Source organism: Podarcis pityusensis (assembly GCF_964106645.2).
Source record: "Podarcis pityusensis genome assembly, chromosome: 6".
NCBI classification, from domain to species: Eukaryota; Metazoa; Chordata; class Lepidosauria; order Squamata; family Lacertidae; genus Podarcis; species Podarcis pityusensis.
Genome location: NC_138030.1, coordinates 69,510,293 through 69,538,190, shown reverse-complemented (window position 1 = coordinate 69,538,190; position 27,898 = coordinate 69,510,293). Strand labels below are relative to the sequence as shown.

General features: G+C 44.3%; 1 protein-coding gene across 4 annotated transcripts in view; it reads left to right on the top strand.

Moving 5' to 3' along the window:
- Positions 1-27,898, top strand: part of TTLL7 (tubulin tyrosine ligase like 7) — a 76,030-nt gene that overhangs the window by 1,511 nt on the left and 46,621 nt on the right. For 2 of the 4 annotated variants that reach the window (XM_081008593.1, XM_081008595.1), the window contains exons 2-5: positions 21,482-21,659; positions 22,475-22,606; positions 24,441-24,562; positions 26,475-26,542. In XM_081008593.1, coding sequence (XP_080864719.1) covers positions 21,635-21,659; positions 22,475-22,606; positions 24,441-24,562; positions 26,475-26,542 — 347 coding nt within the window. In that variant the 5' untranslated portion in view covers positions 21,482-21,634. Of the gene's footprint in view, positions 1-3,772; positions 3,988-21,481; positions 21,660-22,474; positions 22,716-24,440; positions 24,563-26,474; positions 26,543-27,898 lie in introns of those variants that run through there. The other 2 variants (XM_081008594.1, XM_081008596.1) reach the window with 2 other exon arrangements.

Genomic DNA, 27,898 nt, shown 5'->3' with positions numbered 1-27,898 from the left:
TAAACCAAGCACTAACAAATTCTTGTAATAAGACTATCATAGCCAAATTTCAATTTTACATCAATATTTAGAGTGACGTATAAAAAAATTCCTCCCAGTAGCACCTTAGAGACCAACTAAGTTTGTTCTTGGTATGAGCTTTCATGTGCATGCACACTTCTTCAGATATCTGGAGAGGTGTGCATGCACACGAAAGCTCATACCAATAACAAACTTAGTTGGCCTCTAAGGTGCTACTGGAAGGAATTTTTAAAGTTGGTTTCGACTAAGGCAGACCAACACGGCTACCTACCTGTAACTAGAGCGATGCATGTCTGTTTTGCAATTCGCACATCATTCACAAATGTCCCATTTAAACTGCCTAAAACCTTCACCAAGTGTTGCATCAGTACAGCAGTCATATTTATATTATGGCATACTTGGTGCTTGTTTGGTGCTCTCTAGGTGACTTACAACATATCTATTTTAAATAAGAAAAACTACATAAAGTCAAAACAATACAGTATACAAAACAACTCTCCCTAACTTGAGGGCTACTGCGCCCACATGCCTTGTATGCTTCTCATAAGCATCTGACTGGCAACTGTGAAAAAAGGGCTATGGGCTAGTTTAAGTACTCTTTCAACAGTTGCCTGCTCAGTGTTTTCCTTCTGATTCAGATGTGTTTGGTGTTAAACTTTCTCGTATGTGGTTTTACACTTGCACCATCCACTGTTCAAAATATAGATTAAATAGAAGAGCAGAATAAATATTATTCATGCTGGTGGCACCTGCTTGCTTAAACTATCCATTCCCTATCATTTTAAGCATAGCAGGATGACTGGCAAAGTTATATAATAGCTATTTGTGTGATCAGAAGGGTCTAATAGAAGGCTGGCCATAGCACTCAGGTTGCGCTTGGCATACTTTGATCATTGATGGGATCAGGAGCAGGGTTGATTTGGAACCATGGTGGGATGCATTGTGATGCCACAGGGAGCGTGGTGATAACCATAGGGTGAAATACAAGGGATGTCTACTGCCTAGTGCTAAGACGAGTGCTTTACTCTTGTTCCTTGCATGTAAAGGAGGTGGAAACTGGTGGGGAAAACTCAGTCATCATATATTGCTAGGCATCCATGCAGCGGAAAGGGAAGAAATAACAGTTTGTCTGTACAAGTTGAGTCATGCATACATTCCTTGCGTCACCTACACAAGGTATTGTTATGAGTTTGTGGGTGCCAGACACCTATAATCCCTGGACCCAGTAAGTGTTTGAATTGAATCAAGGCTTTGGGTATTAAACTGGGTGCTGGACCTCTTTAATCCCTGGATCCAGCAAGCATTAAAATCTAAATAAACCAGGCTAGCTTCCTGTGTTGCGGTAACTGCCTGGGGTGACGGGTCATTAAGAAAAGAAAGGAAAGGTGGTGGGACATTAAAAGAACAAAAGAAAGGGGGCTTTGTGCCGGATAGTAAATGAGTGGGGCCCCTACTCCAGCTCTTAGATAGTTAGACGGACAAAACCCAGAATCTAGAGTTGAAAAGTGTGTGTATGATGTGATCTAGAAAAGAACAGCAGGCTGTAAAGGCAGAGAGAGAGAAAGAGGGCGCCAGCCATGGCTGATTTCTGCTTGAATCTAAAGCTGCGGCTATAGGAGAAACACAGCCTTTTTGGGATGTTGATGCTGTGAACCCCTCCATTGTAGGCTCATGTTTTATATATGTGTGTAAATAAACAATATATCATAAAGACACCACAGTCCCTGCTGTGCCTCATTTTCAAAAGGAAACATGGAACCCCTGGAATCTTGCATTACTCAGAGATTGATGGTTGAGAAACACTGGTCTAGGGCTTTGTGAATTAATACAAGTACCTTGAACCTTGTGTGGTAGCAAATCAACAACCAGCGCAGCACACTACTTACAGATTAAAAAAACCCAAAACATTAAGTGGTTTTAATAAATAAATAGGGGTGTGCCCTTTTAGTCTGGGTGGTGTAAGCCATGATTTCTCAAATGCAAATTAGAATCATTCTATCTGTCAGGCCTTGGAAAAGAGACGAGCAAGGGATAACATTTTGCCTGCCTTATAATGGCCTGTTAACAATGCAATTTTATATGTGCCCACTCAGAATCCAGCCCCATTGAGTTCAATGGGATGTTCCTAAGTATGTAGAGCAGGGGTAGCCAACTTCGTGGAAGCTTATTGAACTACAACTCCCATCAGCCCCCAGCCAGCACAGCTAACGGACAAGGTCAATGAGAGATGTAGTCCAAAACATCTGGAAGGAGCTAGGAAGGGTATAGGAAAGCCGGGGCAAGTATGGTGCTCGTTTGGGTGCAACTCTCCAGTGAGGAGGGAGAGAAGGGAATTGGAGAAGTAATATTAGCAGGAGACCAGCAAGGAAAAGCAGCCAATTTGTGCGTGTGAGGCTGCATGATTATAATTGGGAACAGGGCGGTGTTGCGATCCTTATTACATGCACTTACTTGGGTGCAAATCCTTTAGAAACTGGCAGGTTTTACTTCCAAATCAGGGTTTCCCAAGCTTGGGTCTCCAGCTGTTTTTGGACGACAGTTACCCTCATCCCTGACCGCTGGTCCTGCTAGCTAGGTTATGATGGGAGTTGTAGTCCAAAAACAGCTGGAGACTCAAGCTTGGGAAACCCTGTTCCAAGTAAAGCTATCTAGCACAAGCATCGGCAAACTCCGGCCCTCCAGATGTTTCAGACTACAATTCCCATCATCCCTAGCTAACAGGACCAGTGGCCAGGGATAATGGGAATTGTAGTCCCAAACATATGGAGGGCCGGAGTTTGCCTATGCCATCAGCTCACTGGAGCCCTGATGATGCGGTGCATGAAGCCCAGGAAAGGGCAACCTTTCCCCGATGCACCTCGTTGCTGTTGCTTGCGGGGAAATTGAGTCAGCTTTGCTGCTGCTGCAGCCGAAGAAGATGGGCAGCCGATGCATTGGCTGGAGAGACCGGTTGCTACATCCCATCTGTTTGCAATTCGGAGGCAACCGAGGCAGGCCTTTACATTTTCACGGCAGGAGAGGGGTAGGTGGGTGGGATCTTCTCTCCTGCCGCCTTGGTACCACATATACATATATACTGTATGTACAGTTGTTGTTGTTTAGTCGTTTAGTCGTGTCCGACTCTTTGTGACCAGAGCACGCCAGGCACTCCTGTCTTCTACTGCCTCCCGCAGTTTGGTCAAACTCATGCTGGTAGCTTTGAGAACACTGTCCAACCATCTCGTCCTCTGTCGTCCCCTTCTCCTTGTGCCCTCCATCTTTCCCAACATGGGGGTCTTTTCCAGGGAGTCTTCTCTTCTCATGAGGTGGCCAAAGTATTGGAGCCTCAGCTTCACGATCTGTCCTTCCAGTGAGCACTCAGGGCTGATTTCCTTAAGAATGGAGAGGTTTGATCTTCTTGCAGTCCATGGGACTCTCAAGAGTCTCCTCCAGCACCATAATTCAAAAGCATCAATTCTTCGGCGATCAGCCTTCTTTATGGTCCAGCTCTCACTTCCATACATCACTATTGGGGAAACCATAGCTTTAACTATACGGACCTTTGTTGGCAAGGTGATGTCTCTGCTTTTTAAGATGCTGTCTAGGTATCTGATTTCTCCAGCAATCCGCCTCCCGCCCCCTTTTAGTGCACAGAAGCCCTGCAGTTCCCTGGTCGGGCAGCGGGTGTCGCATGGCTCTCTCTCCCCCTCTGCTCCGTCTCCCCCGCGGTTGAGGAATGGTTCGCTCCGGCCTCCCCGCTCTGCAGCAACATCCCTCGCGAGCGTGTCCATCCCTGGCAGGCTCCGGAGCAGATGCTGCCGCCGCTGCCGGGGGAGCGAGCTGGGACGCGAGGCGCACCCGCCAGTCTCCTTGGCCGTTGGCACCGGGCAGCCCCGAGCGAGGAGGAGCCTGCCGGATCTCGGCGCTGCCCGGGACGACAACGGCCCGGGGGGGCGGTAGGTTGAAGGGACCCGCCACCCATTGCAGGTAAATGACAGCGAGCCGTTGCATCATTTAGGGATCATAGCCTCCCCAGTCCCTCGCCGCCAGCCAGCCAGCCAACCTGGGCATATTCTAAGCACAATAGCTATATAGCTCCAACGCCCCTTCTCTCCCTATCTGTGCCCTGCAAAAATGAAAGAAAGAAGAGCTGGGGGGGGGGGGGGAGGTTGCATGGGTGAAACTGATGCTGCAACAAATAGGGGCGGGTGTCAGGGAAGGGGAGAGACGGGGCTGAAACTGCTGATGATTCAGCATCCTTTTCTGCAAAGAAGGAGCTGAAGAAGGGAGCCCCATGGAAAAGGACCCCAGGAGAGCCCTTCTCCCCAGTTGCAGGAAAAGCCCCATTGGAAGGTGATGCCTATAAGCCATCTGGAAGATCTGCAGTGGTCGTTCACCTTGCTTTGTCATGTGCACCCGGAGCTCAGCTGCGCTTTGCTCTTTCTGATTATTGCCATTATTATTATTTTCTTGTTCTCCTTTCCCCTGCTTTTGGGAGAGAGAGGGGTGCTGCTCTGATTTGCACTGGCTTAGCTGGGCTTTGTGGCACCGTTGCTGACAAAGATGTTTTGCTGCGGAAAAGAAAGAAAGACAAAGAAAGAAGGACATAAAAATTCTGGAGAGGTTTTCTTTTCCCGTGTCAGGGAAATAGGAGGTTGCAGGGAGGAGAGCCTCAATCAAGAATGTGTTGGGCCTAAATGGTGAAATGCATTTGGATAAATGTCGTCTGAATCTTTCTGAACGTGTTAAGTCAGATCTTCTTATTTTTTATTTTAAGCCACGATGACTGGAAGTTTTCAGCTTTGGTACAATATGCTTGCATCTACGATGGTGTCTTCATTTTGATAAGACGGAGGCACCTGTGTGATAGAAACTAGAAATGCACTGCTTGGCTTATGCCTGCAGAAATGGAATAGGATAGAAAGAAGGGGCAATTTATTGGCTGTGGACTCCCCACCCCCCTCGGTCTTCCAGCTAGATAGAAAATGAATGTTTATGGCTTTTTGCTTTCTTTTCTGAAGTATAAGTATGCAAAAAATTTCCCCAGGATAATGTGGCTGTGCTAACTCAGGTTGTTGACAATAATAAACGAGAAGCACAATATGAAAAAAGCTGCCCGTCATTCAGAAGAAAATATTTGTGATATGGGTGATAATAGCACTGACTGTGGTTGTAGGGATTACAATTAGGTATGCAAATGTTAAGTGTAGTATTAGGTTGGGAGAAATATTAAGCTGTTGTGCAGGAAAGAAAAAAATGGTTCAAGTGACCTCCATCGTGCTGAAGCCAAATAATCCTTTAGAGGACAAATGGGTTTGTTACGACTTCCATGTTCTGAGCAAGGATGCTGTCACCCTGATTACACAGCAGAATGTGATGGGATTATTTTAGGAGGTGGAAACTTTAGGGCAATGATGTGCTATTTTAAAAGAGCTGAGAAATACAGTTATTTTGAGAAGATTCTATGGGGCTTTCAGATAAGGGAGAAAAGTGCTAATGGGCTCAATTTCAAGGGGAAGAAATGCCTTTTCTTTCTTTCAGAGAAATTGTGGTTGCTGTAGTGCCAGGGCCCAATCTTGTAGGCAAAAAAGGCTTACATTGCAGTCCTATTGAATTCAGTGGGGAGTGCAGCCCCTAACCCGCCCCACCCCCTGCCGCCGCTGCAGCCCTACATACACTTACTACCTAGGAGAAAGCACCACTGGGACATAGTTCTGGTTGGACATGTATCCGATTGCACGACCAGTCTTGGAAAGTGCAGAATTCAAGTGCAGAATATGCCTAAGAAAGTGAATGTAAATAATGGGAGAGGGACAGAGGACACCCTGTTATCAATTTGTACAACTACGACGCAATCCGTGATTATTCTCACTTTCTTCATCCTATGTTAATATGCAAAAGTGCTTTTTGGTTGTCTTCATCCTTACAACATCCACGTAAGGTAGATCACTTTTTGGTCTGTTGAACAGCTGAAGACCTAAAGGAGAGAGATGGTATCTTCGTAAAACCCCTGGTGTAGTAGACTGGGTAGAATTTAAAGCACTCTCTCATTGGGCTGCAGGGCTACCCATCAGCTTTTGTCTAGAACCATTTCCAGTGGCAGAACCCTTCACTTTAAATGGAACTTTGGCAGAACACTTGTCCAAGTAAATTTCTTTTAACATGATTAAAAATAAAATAAAACCAGGGGAGGGTGTTGGTTATTGGGAGAGCCAGCCAGAGTGGCAACTTTTAAAAGCAGCGACCTTAGTGGTCAGGGAAGCATTGTTTACCCGACTTCCCAGCATTGTACAGCAGTGAGCAGCGGATCGGCTCCGCTTCTGCACCTGCACCCCACCAAGCTCCCCACAGCTTGCCCCTCTTCTCTTGGAAATGGGCCACGATGCTCCCTCTGGCTGCCCTGCTGGCCACTACTGAAATTTAAACCCTGGAAAGTGCAACGAGGGGAAAGGAAAGGAAGGGATTCCTTCCTAGGACAATAGCTTGAGTAGTTGCATTTAATCCCCACGGCTGCAGCTCAGTTGAAATCATACAAAAATCTGCCTTTGCAATTTTTTCTTAGCAGAGCTCCTTGAATTGCTTTGCAAAACCCCAGGGTTTTCTGTAGAATATGGTTTGAGAAGCTTATGCTTGGTACCATATCATTTGTGATTATAGCAGTCAGTGTCTCTGGATGCAAGATCTTCTAGATACTGATTTCTGTAGTTTTGTTACGTCGCTCTGGCCAAGTCCTGATGTTTCTGTTGCACAAGCTTCCTCTTTTTCCTACTGTGCTATTCCTTGTGCTGAAGAGTAGCGATCTCTTATTTTTGATGCTTCAGGCGTAAGGCTGTCTACCTGCCAAAGAACAGTGCCTTTGTGCAAGAGAAAAGTGTCCTGTCTCCCCTGGTCTCAGTAGCCTATTGCAGCTGCCCCTAACCTAATGTGTCCTCCATATGTTGTTGGATTCCAAAGCCAGCCTGAGTCAAGGATGTTGGGAGTTGTAGTCCATCAACATCTGATTGGGGAACGCTGGCTTGTTGCAACTAAGCCAAAGTCTGCATCATCAAAACAACTGCATAGCCTCCCCTGTTTACTCCTGTCTTGCTTTCCCTGCTTTTCGATTGTAAGCAGTGTTAGAAATTCAGATATATAAGCTAGGCGCCAAAAGCCTCCTTAAACAAAGGTTACAGTCGCCAAAATGGAATGTCTAGTCGCCATTTTGGGGCAAGACAGCTCTAAAGTCTTTTTTCCCCAATGATGGACTGACTGTGATTCATTCTCAATTAAACACCTGGCAAGTTCAGATGACAACCTCCAGCTAGGTTAAGAGCTTTGTGAACTTAAAGAAGAAAAGTCACTTTATCCAGGGACAGTCCTACCTCTTTTTCTTAATGGAGCCACAGACCAGTCATAATGTAAGAATATTCTTCACAACTGTGAGCAGGGCAGTAGGGTGGGGGAAGTGAAGACGAGCGGCAGCAATTAGCTCTTGCTCAGGCTGCACAGAAAAGGCACTTTGGTTCCTGAAATTCATTCTGATGGTGCAGATGAAATATAAAAGGTAGAATTCTACAGGATGTGGTATTAGTGTGCGAAAAGAGTCAGGAGCCAATGACCCCCAGGTATGCACCTCCAGATGACGAAGATGTCAGGCGCCACGGTTGCAAGTGGCTGATAGCCAAGTGCAAAATGCGCCTGGCTAATTTCAAACACTGATTGTATGCCTCTTCTGGGCAAAGACCTAAGAAACCTGTTGTCAGGGAACTGCCATCAGCTCAGAGGCGAGAGGTAGAAGGGCAGCTGGGTTACAGGGAGCCTCCAAAGATCGTGAGAAGCAGCACTTCCTCCGCGGAGGAGGGAAGCCCCGCCTCTAGTGGGGAAGAGATCCAGGGCTCGGAGGATGCAACAGAGAGCCAAGACACCGTGCATGAGCAAAGCGGGGAGGGTAGGCAGGTCCCCCTTTACCCACGCCCTCTCTGCGCAGTAGGTTTACGGGCAGAGAGGGGAGGCGTCGGATGGGGGTCAAGAGACTACTCTGCTGGGGAAGGTTTAAGGACCGCCCACTCCCAGATTCTACTAGTGACTGAGCAAGACGTGGAATTGAGACGTTCTGCACTGTAAATGTTTTTGCACCGATAATAAAGCCTTTTGAAAAGACCAGTGGAGATCTTGCCTGTTTGCTCTCGAGCAACCACGCCAGTAGGCATAACAATAGTGATAATAAATGATATCAACAATAGTAAGCTCCCCCAGTTGTGAAACGGTTCAAGCCACTTGGGGAAGAGGAAGGAAAGGCACTTGTACCAAATTGATAGGAGGAGGAGGAGGAGGAGAAGAAGAAGAAGAAGAAGAAGAAGAAGAAGAAGAAGAAGAAATCTCCAAGGTGAACTAGACATGTGTAGATTCAGGAGATCCAGTGTTTTCTGAGTGAACCCTCTTCATCAGGGGCTTCTGTGCTCTTGGTTGCACAGTAATTTCGAAACAGAAGGTTTCTACTATTGTTGCTTTCAAGCCACTTGGCCTGAGCTCCCCTTGCCTTGCACCAGCCTTCCCCAACTGGGTGCCCTCCAGATGTTGGACTACAGCTCTCCTCACACCTCACCATTGGGCATGCTAGCTGGGGCTAATGGGAGTTGAAGTCCAGCAGCATCTGGAGGGCACCAGCCAGTTTGAGAGGAAGGCTGCATGGTGGCAGCAGTACAGATGGTATTTGGTGGAGAAAGAGCTCCATATGCACAGCAGTGTAGGGTGCAAACTTATACAGTGGTACCTCGGGTTAAGAACTTAATTCGTTCCGGACGTCCGTTCTTAACCTGAAACTGCTCTTAACCTGAAGCACCACTTTAGCTAATGGGGCCTCCCGCTGCTGCCAGAGCATGATTTCTGTTCTCATCCTGAAGCAAAGTTCTTAACCCGAGGTACTATTTCTGGGTTAGCGGAATCTGTAACCTGAAGCGTATGTAACCCGAGGTACCACTATACAGGGTCAGTAGTTTCCTGGATAGGAGTGCTAGACTGAAGAAAGGGAAGCATGCTTTCCTGTTTTGTCAATTGCCAATTGATTTCTGAATGAATGTCCAAATACATTTCTTTTATCTGCAGAAAAGCCTGCTGCTGTCTAGATCCATGTATTATATACTTGGCAGTCTCTGGCCATGCTTAAAATGATCTCGACAAATTTAGCAGTGTAACTTCAAAAACAAACAAACAAAACCAAGCACCACTGCACTGGCATACAATGCATACTTCTTAAAGTTTTGAAATATATGGTATTTCATATGGTCGATGTTTGATTTCTGGATATCCAGGTCATGGTGACCGCCTCTACTTTAACGCTTAAGCATTGCCATCGGTGCTGGGAACTGAGAATGTTGGCAAGAAAATGAATTGGCATCGACAGTTGATCCATTTGTTTCTTTGACACCCATAGTTTTAACTTTGTTTTCCCCACTGTACATCCCTGACATCTTTCTGAAATTCAGCAGCATGAGCAAAACAGCAACGATATTTCTGCAGTTTGCCCAAGGCTATGGAAACTGGTGTCAGGATAGTCAGCATATGTCCTGCCATTTCTCTTTAATCTACTTTTGGCTGTGCAGTTTCTGCCCTTTGTTGTGTCTTTCAACGCGGATTGTCATCAGAATGGGCTGGTGGTACATTAACATGTTGCCCCCCCCCCCGAAAAGCCACCTCCTGAATTCAGCAGTATATAATGGGAAAGAAGAGTTCCTTTTGCTTTCTGCAGATATGTTGATGTACGCTTCATAAGAAGTTGGCTGCTTGAGCAGCATATTTTTATCACCAGAGTATTGATTTCCATGCAGTGTTTGTACTTGGGTGTAAATACTTGCAGAATGCGAGTTTGAGGTATCAAATGTAACTCATACCTGCCTTCTTGTAACACAGGTGCATGAGATAAAGGTTGATTGCATCCTTTTTACAGCGGAACAGGCGTAGTAATGCACACATACATTTACACTTTCCGCACCGTTTGAGCATGCACAACGGAGTGCAGAAATGCTTTGTATGAACTGACCGTAGGATTTTGGCTAAAAATTAAATCTGGTGGGCCAGTGTAAACCTTATTAGTGCTGAGTTTTCTTCACTTCCAGATCCCTTAGCAGCTCTGTTTGCAGCATTGTCTGGAACAATGGGCCTATGAAATGCTGTTCAATTTATAATTCTCCTTTAGTGTTCCTTCTGTTGCTGTGTCTGCATTTCCCAGTGCATTTCTCGTTTCTCTACTGTTGGCTATAGTTTGTTTTAACCATGCTTTGTTTTGTTTTCCAGTTGCGCCAGTTTCAAAGGCCTTTGCAGGCTGGTGAGCATCTTGGTGTTGGGTGGTCAAACAAACCATGGGATGAAGAAAGGCTTTAGGCTCAGACATAATAGCTAATGTATAGATATGGAACAACAAACATTGTGGCTTGTTGGCAGAAAACAAACCATGGTTATTTTGCTGGACTGCATACACACATTCAAACAAACCATTAGTGGGCCATGGCTTATCATTTTGTGTGAACCAGGCCATAGGCATTCAGTCGTGTCAAAGCAGGGAGAACTGTACAGGCGACGTTTGAGTTATGTGTCTCCATCACCATCTGCATTACAGTGCTCATCTGGGTGCCGTTGAACTGGCTGGATGCCTACACATAGGTAAAATTGGGAGGAGAAGCTTTTCTAGGGGAAAGATTTTGGTGGGCTGAGTGCAGCTTATGTGCCCACCCTACCCAACAATCACAGGCTTAGGGATGAACTAAGCACAATTTTTTAGTTTTGAACGCATGGAGAACGCATCTGTCTTCATTTCAGACTTTCGATCTACAGTCATTATGATTAGACTGTTTTGAGGATAGAGATTTTCGCAATTTGCTAAAATACGCAGAGCTGTGAAAAATAATACAGTTGACAACTTTAATACGATGTTTTCAGCCGGCCTCACAACTTAGTTTTTTCTGGCTTTTCCTTGTGTATGTATCAGAAGGGGAAATAATTTAAAACAAAAACCCCCAATAATGTATTTTGAATCATTGTGACCCTTTCTGGGACATTATGGTGAAGGGAAGACAATAAACCTAATAAATTTAAAACAATGCTCCACCCCAAATGAAAAATAACCCTTTCTATAAGCATTGGCCTGAGACATCCTTCAGTGCTTCAGCTGCTTACAGCCCAACCTATATGCATGCTTGTTTGAAAACAAATCCGACTGAGTTCAGCGAGAGTTCAGTGGTGCGTAGGATTGCAGCCTTAGGCTTCGATGACATGTTATGTTTTAATGGGTACACACTATAGATCTGCTTTGCATATGCTCTAAAACTAGTGTTTGAAGTGGAAGCATACATTTATTTCACCTGCAAATATATCCTGCCGAGAGCTGTGATTGTCAGTCTTTTTTCCTCACAGACGCTCTAAATGTAATTTTCAAGTTTATTTCTCTTTTTTTTTTTTAAAGCAATTTATTAAATTTTACAATAAAAATAAACATGATAAACAATGTAACATTGATCTTAACATATTTTCACATTCTCTTTGGACTTCCTCACATCTCCCGCTCCCATTTTCATCGTTGAAACATTTTGTCAGCAATTTATCATCTTATTTAAATTCTTATATCCCTTCTATATTTCCTAATCTTATAATTCTCAGAATAAGCTAAATTTCACAGTCTTACTTATTTTCTTAAAAACTTCTAAATTTAGTGGTGCTCAGTTATTTTGATCTAGCATCTTATTTAACATTCACTCAAATTGCAATACTTTTGTAAATAGTTCTTAAATTTCTTCCAGTCCTCCTCAATCCTCTCTTCTCCCAGGTCACGGATTCTGCCGGTCATTTCAGCCAGTTCCATGTAGTCTATCAGTTGTATCTGCCATTCTTCCAGTGTGGGTAGATCTTGAGTTTTCCAATGTTTTGCGAGTAGTATCCTTGCTGCTGTTGTTGCATACATAAAAAATGTCTGGTCCTTCTTTGCCACCCCTTGGCCGACAATACCCAAAAGGAAAGCCTCTGGTTTCTTAGTGAAGGTATATTTAAATACCTTTTTCAGTTCATTATAAATCATTTCCCAGAACGCCTTCACTTTAGGGCAAGTCCACCAGAGGTGGAAGAACGTTCCCTCACACTCTTTGCATTTCCAACACTTATTATCAGACAGGTGGTAAATTTTAGCAAGTTTGACTGGGGTCATATACCATCTATAAATCATTTTCATTACATTTTCTTTCAGGGCGTTACATGCAGTAAATTTCAATCCATTACTCCACAACCTCTCCCAGTCCTCAAACATGATATTATGCCCAATGTCCTGTGCCCACCTTATCATAGCCGATTTAACCGTTTCGTCTTGTGTATTCCATTTCAACAGCAAGTTATACATCCTTGAAAGTACCTTAATCTTTGGTTCTAACAATTCTGTTTCTAATTTCGATTTCTCCACCTGGAACCCTAGTTTCTTATCATTTTTAAAAACTTCTTTAATCTGAGCGTAATGTAACCAATCTCGCACTTTGTCTTTCATTTTCTCCAGACTCTGCAATTTCCAATTGTCTCCATCCTTTTCTAGTATTTCCCAATATTTTGGCCATTTAGCCTCCATATTGGGTCTTTTTCGGGCCTTGGCTTCCAAAGGTGAAAGCCACCTTGGTGTTTTATTTTCCAGCAAGTCTTTATATTTTGTCCAGAATTTTCAAGTTTATTTCTCCATGCAGGGAAGTCTCACCCCCCCCTCCCTGAATTGGCTCTCATTTCCTGCTTCTTACATTGCTGCCAGTGCTGAGCTTGCTTGGGAGGTGGAACTAAGACAAGGGCAGGATTGTGACCCAGTGGAAACTGCCTCCCCGCGAGAGAGTTCTTAATTGTTTTGTTTTTTTGGGTTGTGTTCTGAGACAATATGGAATACACACTTTGGAAAATGAACCAGTCTTCCGGAAGGAAGACATATGTAACACAAATTTAGCCATGTGTCAACAAAGTTATTTTTACATTTGCTGTGTGTGTGGAGGATACTAGCTATATTCTTCTATGGTCATATTAGTCTGTGTTTACTTCCAAATTTGTCCTTGAACTGACATTTACTTCTATTTTTAGCTGCTAAGAAGCATAGCTACATGCTTTATTGTGAAGATTTTCATTTTGTTTTGAAAAGCACCTATGGCCTAGTTTGCTGGTACATGCGCTTATTTTGATCGCAGGGATGGAATAGGTTTCCCTTACTCCATGGCCTGCAGCTTTTAAATGAGTATGAACCATCAGAGTACAGAGGGGACTTAAAATATGCAAATGGATCTTATAAAATGGTCTTCAATGGTTATTAGTGACTCAGAGGCCCAATTTTTAACCCCACCTGGAAATACGAGATCCACTTCTAATTTTCCACCTGATGTGTGGCTGATACCACAAGTATCCACGCAAGGATATTGCCTACCTTGGATGTATTTTGTGAATGTCCCCAAAGGCAGGGGGAAGAAGGCAAGTTTCGGTATTAATAGTGGCTTCTCCCACACGTGGGAAAACTTGTCAGTTTTCAGACGCCCACAAGATGCATTAGGAACCTGTCAACACTCGTCTGAGTTTCCAACAGTAGCATCATTTCTGTCACTTTCTCTTCCATCTTTCCCCCTCTTTCCACATTTCTGGAGCAATGTTGAAACATGAAGATAGAGAGGGAGGAGGAGGGAGGTAGCAGGGCTGCAGGTGTTGCAGGTGGTTGCAGCACACAATTAGAGCATACCCTCCAAGTTTCCCTATTTTCCAGGGACGGTCCTGGATTTCCATAAGCCGGAATGGCCCGCTCTTCCTTAAAGGTAAAGGGACCCCTGACCATTAGGTCGAGTCGTGACCAACTCTGGGGTTGCAGCACTCATCTCGCTTTATTGGCCGAGGGAGCCGGCGTACAGCTTCCGGGTCAGGTGGCCAGCATGGAGAACCAGAGCAGTGCACAGAAACGCCATTTACCTTCCCGCCAGAGCGATACCTATTTATCTACTTGCACTTTGATGTACTTTCAAACTGCTAGGTTGCCAGGAGCAGGGACGAGCAACGGGAGCTCACCCCGTCGCGGGGATTTGAATCGCCAGTCTTCTGATCGGCAAGTCCTAGGCTCTGTGGTTTAACCCACAGCGCCACCCGCGTCCCAACTTGCTCTTCCTTAGGATGTCCCTATTTTCATCAGAAATGTTGGAGGGTATGTTAGAGAAGTGTGCTCTAGTGGCTCAAACAGTGCCACATGGTACTCCCCCTCTTCATCTACCCCGAGGAAGAGTTCTGTGCAACACAAAAGCTGATGTGCTTAATCGTGAAGGTTTCCTTTTACTGACCCTGCGAACACGGTGCACTAATTCCTTCCAAAGTTGAAAGCAGAATAGGACAAAAGCGCAAAACTGGTAGAGGGGTGTGTGTGTTAAAGTGACCTAGTTTAAAAGAGAGGGAGGGAGGGGGAGGGAGGGAGAGAAAGAGAGAAGTTATTGCTGATGCTCTTTCTCCTTGATGTATCTGCAGTGCTCTCTTAAGTGGTTGTACCAGTGAGAAGAAGAAATTCTGTTCTTAGAAAAATCGATCTGCTAGACTCTGAAGTAAATGCTGGGGCAGCAGTACAGCCAACACCAGTGAGCACATTTTGAAGATAAAGCACATAAGATGTGCTTACCTTTAGATCTTTCATCCTTTGACAGTAGAGAGCAAGGCTGTTTGAATAACTCTGTTTTTGACAGCTAAATCCTTTTCAGAGATCTGCTTTATGAATACAGGGGTTTTTAAACATGTGACCAAGATTCCTAGGCAGCGGTGATACATGACTTCTTCTTCTTCTTCTTCTTCTTCTTCTTCTTCTTCTTCCTCTTCTAAGAAATGCATTTGACTCCCTTGGCCTGATTTTGACTATGCCTACATCCTGTGCGATTTAAAGATTATAATGTCTGAGGATCCCGCGTTGGGCTGTCATTATGGCTTTCATTCTGCACAGCGGCCAGCGCTAATCATCATAACTGTTATGTACTGAAGTTCTCTCCCAGGGCTGGCAGGGGGATCCTGTAGATAGTTTTCACTCAGGTCCACATATGCAAATAAGGAATTGAAAGTGACGTTCAGTGATTGGATAGTTACAGAAAGTTGTTACTGTTGCGTTGTAGTGGAGCTCTATATAAGCAGGCTGGCTGAACCCTTCAGTTCAGTTCTGTTCTGGCCTGTGAATAAACAAGAGCTGTCTGAAGAATCGCTGTGTTGTCTGATATGTTCACCCACAACTTAACAATAACTAAGGCTTGATGGAGGGGAGAAGAGGACGTTTCATCTAAAATGTCAATCCAGCCCCTTTGGTTCATGAAAAAGGATCCTTTGGGCACCCATTTACTTGTCTTACCAGCACTGCATCTGTTTTACACTGCGGCAAGGCTGCATTGTGCAGAGTTCAGGCTGAATACTAATAGGGGGCAGAGCTCTGATGTTGCTTCAGCGGCAGTCAAACTTGGACTGAGCAGTTGTGTCCCAATCGCAAGCTGTGCCTTCCCCTAAAGGTGCCTTTTCAGTTAAAGGGGACCAGTCCACACCGGCAGTCTTTTTACTTTGTTGGAGCTGGGGAGAATCTGGTCTTCCAGGGGCTTCTGGGCTGGAATCGTCTGAGTTGGAGTATGGTTGAACCCTCATCCTAAATGATTCAATATTTCTTTTTGACTGTGCAGAGTGTTTCACGAATACTGTGTCAGTAATCCTTGTGACAACCATGTGTTGTTGTTGCCACATTGCCATGCAAATGCCTGTGGCTGATTAGGAGAGGCTTGCCTGAAGGGACCTACCTTCTGTGTAAACATGGTCCAGCTGCGAGTTGAGGCAGGCATTTATGCATTTCCCAGATTGTAATGCTGTGCCAGCCGTAGCAAAGCATATGCAAGTTTTGATTTGGAGAATTGTAGAGTTGGAAGGGACCACAAGGGTCATCTAGTCCAACCCTCCACAGTGCAGGAATATTTTGCCCAACATGGGACTCACGAGCCTGAGATTAAGCGTCTCGTGCCGTACCAACTGAGCCACTCTCACCTTCAGAGAATACATTAGCAGGACGTGGGTGGCACTGTGGGTTAAACCACAGAGCCTAGGACTTGCCGATCAGAAGGTTGGCGGTTCGAATCCTCGCGACAGGGTGAGCTCCCGTTGCTCGGTCCCTGCTCCTGCCAACCTAGCAGTTCAAAAGCCCATCAAAGTGCAAGTAGATAAATAGGTACCGCTCCGGCGGGAAGGTAAACGGCGTTTCCGTGCGCTGCTCTGGTTCGCCAGAAGCGTCTTAGTCATGCTGGCCACATGACCCGGAAGCTGTACGCCAGCTCCCTCGGCCAATAAAGCGAGATGAGCACCGCAACCCCAGAGTCATCCGTGACTGGACCTAATGGTCAGAGGTCCCTTTACCTTTTTAAATGCATATTTAGAAATATATTTTGTTTCTGTGGTGACATTTTGGTTCTAAATTGGATGGAAAGGAGAAGGAAGAAGGGACTCCAAGCCTGGGGTGGGGTTTGGGTGAGAGAGGCACAAAAGTTCCTGAAAGGTTTAGAGAGTGTACATGTGCCATTTTCTGGGTGGTTCCCCCCCTCCATCCTGCTTTTTTTCTTTCCTGCAAGTGATAAACAGCAGAGCTCTTTGTGGCAGAGCAAGTCAGGCTACAATACAATTGCTAAATGCTAAGCACCTCTCTAAACTTTGGGGAACTCTTGCAGGTGCTCATGCTTTGAAATGGCTTCTCTGAATTTGCCTCCTAATCAGCAGTGGGGAAATTGTATTGGTGGAAGAGGCATGTTCGGCTCAGCTCTAAATCTTCCGTTGTACAGTGGTACCTCGGGTTTCATACGCTTCAGGTTACATACGCTTCAGGATACAGACTCCGCTAACCCAGAAATAGTACCTCAGGTTAAGAACTTTGCTTCAGGATGAGAACAGAAATCGTGCTCTGGCGGCGTGGCGGCAGCAGGAGGCCCCATTAGCTAAAGTGGTGCTTCAGGTTAAGTACAGTTTCAGGTTAAGAACGGACCTCCGGAACGAATTAAGTACTTAACCTGAGGTACCACTGTACTGCAGTTTCCCATCTATTTAAAAGAAAAGTTGTCTGGCAGAGCAGACTTCTCTGAAATGGAAGACGTTTGTGGCATATTGCGAGATATTTCTCTCTCTTCCAAGCATCGGAGATTTCCTCGTGCATAAAAATACACGGTCACCAGATCACGTTTGTTCTTAAATGCTGGTTTTAGTAATTACATGAGCACAAAGCTTTCCTGCTAACTTCGCGAGTGGCTCTTCCTGCATGGTGCTGAGTTCTGGCGCCAGCATTTCAAGGCATGGCGAAGACTGGGCACCCTGAGGTCAGGGTTTGCAGTGACTTGAAATTACAGATCCAGTGGACCTTGCAATGTCGTCATGCTTGTTGCTTGGAGGCAGCAGAAGGTTAGCTTGTCAATTGAGCTGGGTTTTTCATGGCTTTGCTTCGGGGTAATTGAGGTCGAGAAACACGTGTTTCTGAATACACAGACCCTCCATTTCCATTAATGCAGGGAAGGGAGTTAATTCCTTGCTTGACCCTCCCATTTGTTTTGCAGTTAAGGTGCCATATTATGTTTGGAGTCTGGTTTGACAACGTGGGCTTCCAGGTGTGGCCTGTCTGTTTTTAGGTGATTCCAGGTTCAGTGTCTATTATCTCTAGGGAGGGCTAGGAAAGGCCCTTCATTGAAACCACTGTGATCCAGCACAGAACAGGCACCTCCTTAGCTTCATAAATTGAAGCTGACTCCTGAAAAGACAGAGGTGTTATGTGTGCTGAGTTCTCAGATCTGTGAAGTGGTAAGATGCCCTGCTCTGGGTGGGGTTGCAGTCCTCTGAAAGGAGCAGGTCCATAGTTTGGGGACTGGATCCAACCTTATCCCTGGAGGCTCAGGTAGCTTTGGTGACTAGGAGTTCCTTTTTCCAGCTCTGGCCAGCTACAGACCTTTTGGACATAGATGATTTGTCTACGGTACTCTATGCTCTGGTTGCTTCCAAATTGGTCTATTGCTATGTGCTCTAAATGGGCCTGTCATTGAAGACAACTCAGGAGCTTAAACTGATCCATTTTTTTTACATTGGTGTGACCCGCCCTGGTACCTTCTGGTGAAGGGTGGGTGGTGGTGGTAGTAGTAGTAGTAGTAGTAATAATAATAATAATAATAATATTATAAATAAATAAATAAATAATATGATGTGTGTGTTCCTGTGTCTCTAAAGTTTACCTCTGATTCTGGACTTGTAAAAGAGTATTGGGAAATGATCCATAATGACTTGAAGAAATGTTTAAAAGTACTTTCCCAAAAAACCCAGAGTTCTTTCTGTTGGGGATAATTCAGACTGAAATTCCCAGGTTATTTCAGACTGAAATTCCCAGGTTACTGCGGCCCGCGTTTTGTTAGCCCCAAAATGGAAAACGAGCAAGGTCCCAACTAAAGAATAATGGAAACTTAAGTTGGCGGAATATGCGCAGCTTGCAGACTTAACATATAGAATAAGAGATCAAGAAGAACATACATTTAAAGAAGATTGGAAAATGTTTGTTGAATATATGGGAAATAATTGTGTACAGCTGAAAACACTGTAAACAAGTTTTGATGGATGCAATAATGGAATAATGAGTAGTATAGTTTTTGTAAAATATGCAGGGATTTATGATATGTAAAATGAACCATGGAAAGAGAAGAAGGGAAGATTGATATCTTAAAGATGCTGGTCTTCAAAGTCCTAGTCCAGCCCTACAACTACTACACTTTAGGAAAACAATATAAGGGGAAATTATAACCCCACCCCTCCTAGTCCTGCTGTCCCAATCCAATTCACTTGGCTGCATTTGGGGGGCTGGGGCTGGGTGGAATTAAAGGAAAAGGCCATCTGAAAATGGCTCACCAATATTTTTTCTAGTTAGGACCTTATTGCAGTTGGGTGTAGGAACTATGTCTCCAAGGACAAGGAAAGGCTGCTTGTTAGCAGCTGCTCTGATTTTTTTCTTTTGTTACATAATCAACACTTTTTGAACTAATGAGTTGAATCACAACGATTATGTTGTTCCTGCAATCTGCTGGCAGCAACTGAAAACATGAAACCCTTTGCAAAAATAGCCAAGGTGATGTTCTAAGAATGGCTGGCTGATTTGCAATGTGTTCCTTTAAAACGAATCAGTTGAAAGGCCAGTTGTTGATTTCCCTTCCAAATATGCATTGCTGAAATCCTTTCTCAGATTAGCCTAATATTGCATATGCCATGTTATTACATTTTGGATGGACTTGGCCCTGGAAGTGGACAAGTCCAGATGTCAACAATCAAATAATTTGGCCCAGCCCAAGACCTTATCAGAGATGCTCTGGAGAGACATTCTCTGGCCTTTGCCTGGTTCTAGCAACTTGTAAAGGGAGGCAAGATAATGTATTGGCCCAAAGTCAGGTTGTCATACCTTTTCTCTCACTCTGTATAAGCCATGGTTTGTTTAACTCGGTTAGTTCATTTGTTTTACTTCTGACTCTGACCCAGCTAACCATGGTTTGTTTGAAGCTGACCCAGCTTGGAGATCTATCTTTGCCTAGTAAGCCAAGATATGCACGAGCCCTGTGCTTGCATACTTCCTTTTCACGTCACTGCTTTCACCCTCTCTTTTTGGTCCTCCATGGTCGAAGAGTTCCTGGGTTAATTAACCTTGGTTGCCCATTATGTCCAAACTGTTTTGGAGCAAATTGTGATCTGAAATGATGGTTTCAAATCCTGCTTTCCTTCAGTTCTGGCAACCATAGTGTTCTGGTTTGGACACAATGGGAAGATACGGTAATTTGTTCCAGGAAGTATTCAACCATGGCATACTATGGTGGTGGTAAGGAGTGGCACAAGGCTTCTGCGCATCTCAGCTTAATAATCCAACATGAATGTCCAGAGACCAAGCCAACATTTCCTACCTTGGCACTGTTGCATGCTGATTAAGACCGGAGGCAGGTAATGTTTTTAAAAGAGAGTTGGAAGTGGCAAGAGAGCAGCATCATGGTTTTCTGTGGCGAACAACACACATGTTACTTTTGTCCCTCTATCGTCTGTGGGCTTCTGAAACAATGCAAAAGCCTTTTACCAGAGGCAAAAGTGAGTCAAGTACATGTATCATGAGTGGGAATCTTAAAAGACTCAGTTCTCTTTCTGGAGGGACGCGGGTGGCGCTGTGGGTTAAACCACAGAGCCTAGGACTTGCCGATCAGAAGGTTGGCGGTTCGAATCCCCGCGACGGGGTGAGCTCCCGTTGCTCGGTCACAGCTCCTGCCAACCTAGCAGTTCGAAAGCACGTCAAAGTGCAAGTAGATAAATAGGCAAGAAGGTAAATGGCGTTTCCTTGCACTGCTCTGGTTTGCCAGAAGCGGCTTAGTCATGCTGGCCACATGACCCGGATCCCTCGGCCAATAAAGCGAGATGAGCGCTGCAACCCCAGAGTCTGCCACAACTGGACCAAATGGTCAGGAGTCCCTTTACCTTCTCTTTCTGGAAGCTTTTTCAGAGAGCTGAAGATTTAATAGAGAATGGAGCTTTCTGCCCCAGTGCTGATGAGCATTATGTTCATCTACCCGTTGTATATTTTTAATCCTCCTGAATGAACAAAATAGGCTGTGTTGATGGCGTCCCCTGCACTTCAGTGCAAGAGGCCAAGTTTTTCCTGCTCATCATTTACATTAATGCCATTCTGTAGCTGTTCTTCGAGTGCCTGTTCCTTGTCATCTGCGAGCTTTTTTGTTTATAGTCCAGATAAGCTATTGGGAATACAGTATGTGCAGTCAAGTCCATAACTGGCCAGAAAAGCACTGTGGCTTGTAATGCACTCAAGACATGGCATTCCTCCTACCCTTTTAAAACTGTAATATATTATGCATCAGTCGGGAGCATAGTAGAGTTTCTGTCATCATTATTAATCTGTCATGTTAGCAAAAAAAGTGGTTTCTTTCCTGATAGCTATGTGGTTTTCCCTCCCTTCCCGTGACCATGTAGCAAGTTTAAATTGGCTGTGGCTTGAATTTGACAGGCTTGGTACTTTTACATCGTAGCTACATTTTGCACAATGCTACTTGATGTAACTTTGGAATAAAGAGGAATGTCCATGGGTGACAGTCAGCTAAGTTTTACTCAAGAGTAGGTCAATGGTCTTCAGCTGGTTCAGACCCACCTCAGACACCCAACCTTCAACTATGCTGGGCAACATCCGGGGAATTTAGTGGCTGTAATGATTATTTTGCATGTCTTTTCTAAAACAATATGTGAGATCAAATTTTAACGCAATAAACACCGGAACACGTTTTGGAAAATTCCACCTTGAAGTGTATGGGTTGGATCTGAAGGTTCTCTTCCTTTGACGCTAGAATCCGATTCTTATTCTGTACCTTTAAAAACAAACAAAAAACCCACTGCTTTCTAACCTTGCATTTTACTTTGTCCATAGTTATTCGTAATGGGTTCATGTCTTTATTAAACGCAGGCACCTGTTTCTTTTTCGGAACTGAGTTTCGCCACAGTCTTGAACTGACATGGTATGACAAGAGCTTTCAGAGAACTGGCTTGGAGGGCCTTTGAAGTTTCCTGAGTGCGTGCAGCAGGATTTGGGCTCGGCTATTGCACCCTACCAGTGACCATGCCATCCTTGCCCAATGAAGGAGGTAGGCTTCCATCTTGCAAAAAGCCTCGTAACTTGGTTATATTTGGTCAAAGACGGACGGTGCAAAATTCCAAGGCCTGCCAATGCCATGTACAGGATTGGGCAGGGCACATGCACCTCCTCTACTGCATATGCCATAATGCATGGCATGAACCATATTTCTGATCCCTGCCATTCTTTCATATTAAAAGGGGGGTGGGAGTGGCTAGTTCCAGGGTTACCTGAATTATGTGCTTCCTGATGTACGTGCATATACACCGTGTTCCCCTGCTTATGCTTTGTATACAAAGTGGGAGAACCACACACGGTCTCACTGTTCCTTCATGACCAAGGTGTATTCTAATTTGTATTTTAAGAGATTTTATAAAACGCTCACATTATATTAATTCAGAGAGGAGGTGTGTAGAAAAACGAAAGTGCAATATATTTACCCAAAAGAATAAAATAAACGGTACAAGACTGGAAGGTGAGCTGCGGACAGTAATTTTAAAATGCCTTTCAGAAAAGGCCTGGGCACCTGAAATAGTCTTGGGCATGCACCTAAAAATATAAAATAGCCCTGCGCCTGCATCTTGTTGGCGCAGGACTGAGACTGAGTGAGCTGTAAATTGCTCCAAGATGTTTGCAATACCTTATCGACCTAAACCAAAGGGAAGTCCTCCCTTTTTAATTTGGTTTTTATACTTTTGTTATGCCTCCTAAGACCAGGTGACAAAGAAACTTACCTGTGTGTTCAGTTCAGCTTTTGTAACCACTTGCGAGAACTTTGTGATGGTGATATAGCATTTTATCCCCCCCCTCCCTATTTTTAAACAGACAACCAAGGAACCTCTTCTCTGACTTTGAGCTCGGAGCTGCCTTACCAAAGCACAATAAGGAGGAAAGTCAGAGAGAAGAAAAAACACGGAGCAATCACTGCGAATGTCGCTGGCACCAAATATGAGATTGGTAGCAAGCTACATATTCTGCTTACCTTACAATTAAATTATGTGATAAGAATAAAGAAAAGTGGATGGAGCAAGGACAGTTACATAGCTAAAAAAGCTTCCAGGTCAAAGTATGACAGAACGTGATACTATCGCTATTGTGGCTTGTGGGTTGCCATGGGCATCTGGTTGGCTACTGCGAGAAATAACCAGGCTACTCGAATTTCTGGTCTGATCTTATTATGTTCTTAGGGAATTGATGAACCACCCTGGGATCTTCAGATGAAATATACAAATTTAAGCTTATAGAACTATTATAATTAGCCACCGAGAGAATAGCTCAGTTGGTTACAGCATGGTGCTGATAATGCCAAGGTTGTAGGTTTGATCCCCATATGGGACACTTGAGTATTAACTCAATTGCAGGGGGTTGGACTAGATGATCCTCAGAGTCCCTTCCAAATCTATGATTCTATAAACCCAAACTGCCTTTATGAAACTCCAAATATTTCCCCACCCGGGCACCGATCAGGCCTACAGCCTGCATCAACCTTTGCTGTATGAGTCGCACTTCCAGATGTTTTGGATGCAGAGTCAGCAGCCAGTCTTAGCCCCCTAAAACTCTGGCTTATTTATGCTTGGTTGAAATGTCACCTGAGAGAGAATAGCTCCTTAAAGGCTTAGTCCCAGTTCTGTAAGAGCTCGCACATTTGCTGGAATGTGTGCGTTAAGTGCCTTCTATTAAATCATCCCAGCGCCAAACATTTAAAAGGACTACTCACAGTGCATTAAGCTCAACGCCTCACCCATTTCACATTAATTTTACACATGGCTTGCAAAAGAGCAGAGAGCGCATTTCTTGCTGGGCCGGAGGTTGGCTTTTTACCTTCTGAGTTTAGTCATAGGAAATTAGGTCTTGGGGGCTTATGACGAGGGTGCTATCATTTGAATAGTCTTCCTGTAATTACCATTCAGAACGTCATTCTCTGGAGGGGGTCGTATGGCAGGTCTCCAGCTGCCCTTTCCGTAAAAAGATTTCCATACCCGTAGAAATGCAACTGGGTCTTCTGATAGCCCCTCTGTTTCATCATAAGACTCAAGCATCGCTTTGTCAAGGCCTTTAGAAACCTAGGGATAAACAACAGGAAGCAGCTGAAGCAGACCTCAGTATTGTCTACCCTGACTTGCTGTGGCCCTCCAGGGGTTCAGGCTGGGTTCTCTCCCAGATCTACCTGGCGATGCTCTGACCTTGAGCTATGGCTCTTCCAGGTTTGATCCCCATATTGGACAGCTGCATATTCCTGCATTGCAGGGGGTTACATGGCCATTCCAACTCTACAGTTCTGTGATTCCCCTTTGCTCGTTTCACAGCTGTGACCTCTCCCCCTGCTTTGGTATGTCAGGCACGAGCAATCGCTCTACCAACCTCTTGTGTGCACACCAACAGATTTCTGTTTGATTATTTATGCCTAGATAAGAAATCACCCTTGTTTGTGAGGTCAACCTTCTCATCCCGTTTCACAGCCAACATATTGCTGCCGATCTCATGTCAGAGATGCAGCTGAGAACTAAATAGGTTATTCCTCAATCATTTTTGGTTGAGCGACAAGCTCTTGTCGGTTCCTTTAGCAAGCTAATGTTTGCTCCCAGCCCCAGCAGCGCAATGATTAAAACTATGCAATTGGCAGGATTAGATTTGCAAAATTAAATATCGCAAGGTGAGCAGCACAAGTTTTTTTTTTTAAAAAACCCAATAATAGCCTGTGTGCTAGTACTGCTGTATGACTAAATTATGTGTACTTTCCCTGGGAGTCTAGTTTGATTTTTTCCCCCTTGTACCTATTCCTCTCTTGCAGTACGCGTAGTAATTGAAGAAATGGGCTATGTAAAGACTCGGGATGATGATGAGACTGCAAATCTCATCTGGAGTGATTGTGCTGTGCAGCAGGAAAAGATCGCCGAGCTCCGAAACTACCAGGTACAAAGAAGAAATAACTAGGTAGCCTTGGGCACCTTGATCAGGAAAGTAGAAGAAATATTAACATTTCTGTATTGTTCAAACTTTGGTGTGTGTAGGGGGAGAAATCTGTATATTTGATTGTGCATTCATGATTCTGTACCCATTACCTTCTACTGACATAATGGGAAGCAAGCGTTGACTTTCCTGTTGGCAGAGGTCTGCTAGATTTCATGGGGGGGGGGGGGTTGATGTGCAAACTGATTCTGCATTTGGTGGTTGCACATTTCTCTCCATACACACACACAGATCCCTTTTTGCTAATGTTTCACCACCTGAAGCTGATGGACAGCTTCAGTCTTTCCTGTTCCCAAACCAAAAGCTGGTAACATGAGAAAAGCACTCTCAGGCTTCTGTGCATCGGTTAAATACAGTAAGCAAGTGAAAGTGTTGGCATGCTGATTATATGTCTTCATTCAAATGGGCCCTCGCCCGATCTGCGTGCCTATAAGTCAGTCACTACTTCTCTGTAGATGAGTTTACCCAGATATGCTCACCTGAAGAGCAGCCCACTGATTCACCCTTTCCTCTGTGCTTATCCACAAGCCTTTTCTCTCCCATTTGCTTCAGTTTTCCTAAAAGGAAATCTGATTGCCCAAAACTTAGTTAATATATTGAGTTCCACAAAGAGGTCCCAGTAACTAGTGTGCTTGGATGTAAGTCTGGGAGATCAGGGGTAGTCACCATGGTTTTCCCCAGAAGTTCAGTTCCCATCCACCTTGGCCATTGCCCCCTGGAGCTGATGAGAATTGTTTCCCACACCTTGTGGCCCATGCTGGCTACCCCAAGTCTAGATCCTGGCACGGCCGTGAACCCAACATGGTGCCCCTTTTCTTCTCATGCTGCTTCATTTAAAGGGAAAATGTTGATAATCCTCCATGTGCGATTGCTGTAAGATTAAATGGGCTTGGAAGTATAAGGCCCCATACATTGCTATAAGTAGTGGGGGGGGGGGGTGTCACATCACTGCACACTTCAAAAGTTCGTGTGAGGGCGGTTGTGGAGCCGTGAAGGCTAACTGCATCTCCACTACACGCCTCATCTTATTCCTCCTTTTGACACAGCAGTGGAACGTAGGGATATGGCTCTTGCATGCAGCAGAAGTTAGGAGCAGCTCATGCTATAGCTCTCTTATATGGTCTTTCAGTGCTTGGCAGGGTGGGGTGGGGTGGAGAGTGAGTGCCTGAAACCCAGTACAGTGGTACCTTGGTTCTCAAACGCCTTGGTACTCAAACAACTTGGAACCCAAACACTGCAAACCCGGAAGTAAGTGTTCCAGTTTGCAAACTTTTTCCAGATGCCAAAAGTGCTCTGTTTTGAGTGTTACGCTTCCAATTTGAGTGCCACACTTCCAATTTGAGTGTTACACTGAGGTCTGTCTGGTTTTGCTATTTATTTTGTGTTGGGGTTTTTTGCGGCTTTTTTGTTTTGTTTTTGTGAGTGTGTGGAACCCAGTTCAGCTACTGATTGATTGATTGTGTGACTGCAGTACATTATTTATTGCTTTCATATTATGGATCAGTGGTCTCATTAGATAGTAAAATTCATGTTAAATGGCTGTTTTAGGGGTTGTTTTTAAAAGTCTGGAACAGATTGATCCATTTTGCATTACTTTCTATGGGAAAGCATGCCTTGGTTTTGGAACGCTTTGGTTTTGGAATGGACTTCTGGAACAGATTAAGTTTGAGAACCAAGGTACCACTGTAATAATTAAACAGGTCCATGCTGTCTAATAGATTTCCAGCATCTACCTAGCATAATTAATAGCGGTCTCTTGTAGGTACTGAGTTCGTTACAAGTCTAAAATAAATTCTGGTAAGTTCAATTGCTGACCCTTCCCTAACGTATGTCTTTCCCTCTTTTCTCCCGCCAGAGAATCAACCACTTTCCAGGAATGGGCGAGATCTGTAGGAAGGATTTCTTAGCAAGAAACATGACCAAGTAATTTCCTTTTTAATTTTTGTGTGTAAAGGAACGCAGGTTAATAAACTCTTTTTTTTGGGGGGGGGGGGGTAAGGTAGCATTGTTTTCTGCTATCTAGGGACCTTGTGGATCAGTTTTAGCCCCCGAGTTTTATGAAGACCCTGTTGTGAATGACAGATGGCTGTGTAATCACAATAGTTATGGGGAATGCTCTGATTCAGAATCAGCAGTTCTCTAGAATATCATTTGAATGGGAGATACAGAAAGGGAGGACTGTTCCTTCCATGCCCTACTTGTGAATGTCTCAGAAGTATCTGGTTGGCCACTGTAGGAAGCACAATGTTGGAGTAGATGGGCCTTCTTATGGTCTCCTCTTCTGATGGACTTTCCTTATGTTGTTATTAGTGTGGCCCGATCCTCTGGCTTGACTGGTTCGGGAACTGCTCTGCACGCTATTATTAGCGTGGTAAAATGCTTCCAATAGCTGGTTAGCCCCAAAATGGAAAGCGAGCGAGGTCCCAACTAAAGAAGAATGGCAACTTAAGCTGATGGAATATGCGCAGCTTGCAGACTTAACATATAGAATAAGAGAACTAGAAGAACATACATTTAAAGAAGATTGGAAAATGTTTATTGAATATATGGGGGGAAATTGTGTACTCTTGGAAACGTGGGCAGCATTAAGATAAATTCAACAGTGTAAATAGGTTTTGTTGGGTGTAATACTGAGTGGTTTAGTTTATGTAAAACATGCAGGGATTTATGATATGCAAAATGAACCATGGAAGAGAAGAAGGGATGATATATATATATATATATATATATATATATATATATATATATTCCAATAGCTTTACCCCCAAAGTAGTAGGGAAATCTTTCCAAGCAGCAGAAAAGAAATAAAAAGATGGGTTTTGTATGTAACCATTTCCCCAGGTATGTCTTAGTGCATGTGTTCCTCAACTAGGGCAAAATGCCCGTTTGGTTCTTGGAACAATGTCTGGACCTTTGAGCGGTTCTGGTCCCTGCTGTTGTTGGGATATTGCCAAAAGGCAATTTTCTGCACAGAGTCCTTTGTATGGTCTTGATGAGAGCTCCCTGCATAAAGTGAAGGTTATGAGATCAGGTCCCTTATTGATATCAGGTTATTTCTGTGTGTGTTTGTGTCTGTGTGAGAAGAATTAGGATTTTGAACAAAGATATAGACCAATGCAACACCTGCTATCTAGCTCCTTAATGCAGGGATGGTCACCTAAATTGTTTCGTGTGAACTGTGCGCTTTGGTTTGATTCCCGAGAACCTGAGCTTTTCAAATTAAAGACCATGTAGCTTAATGCAGATCTGCAGAAAGAAAGAAAAAATCTTGGGGGGAGA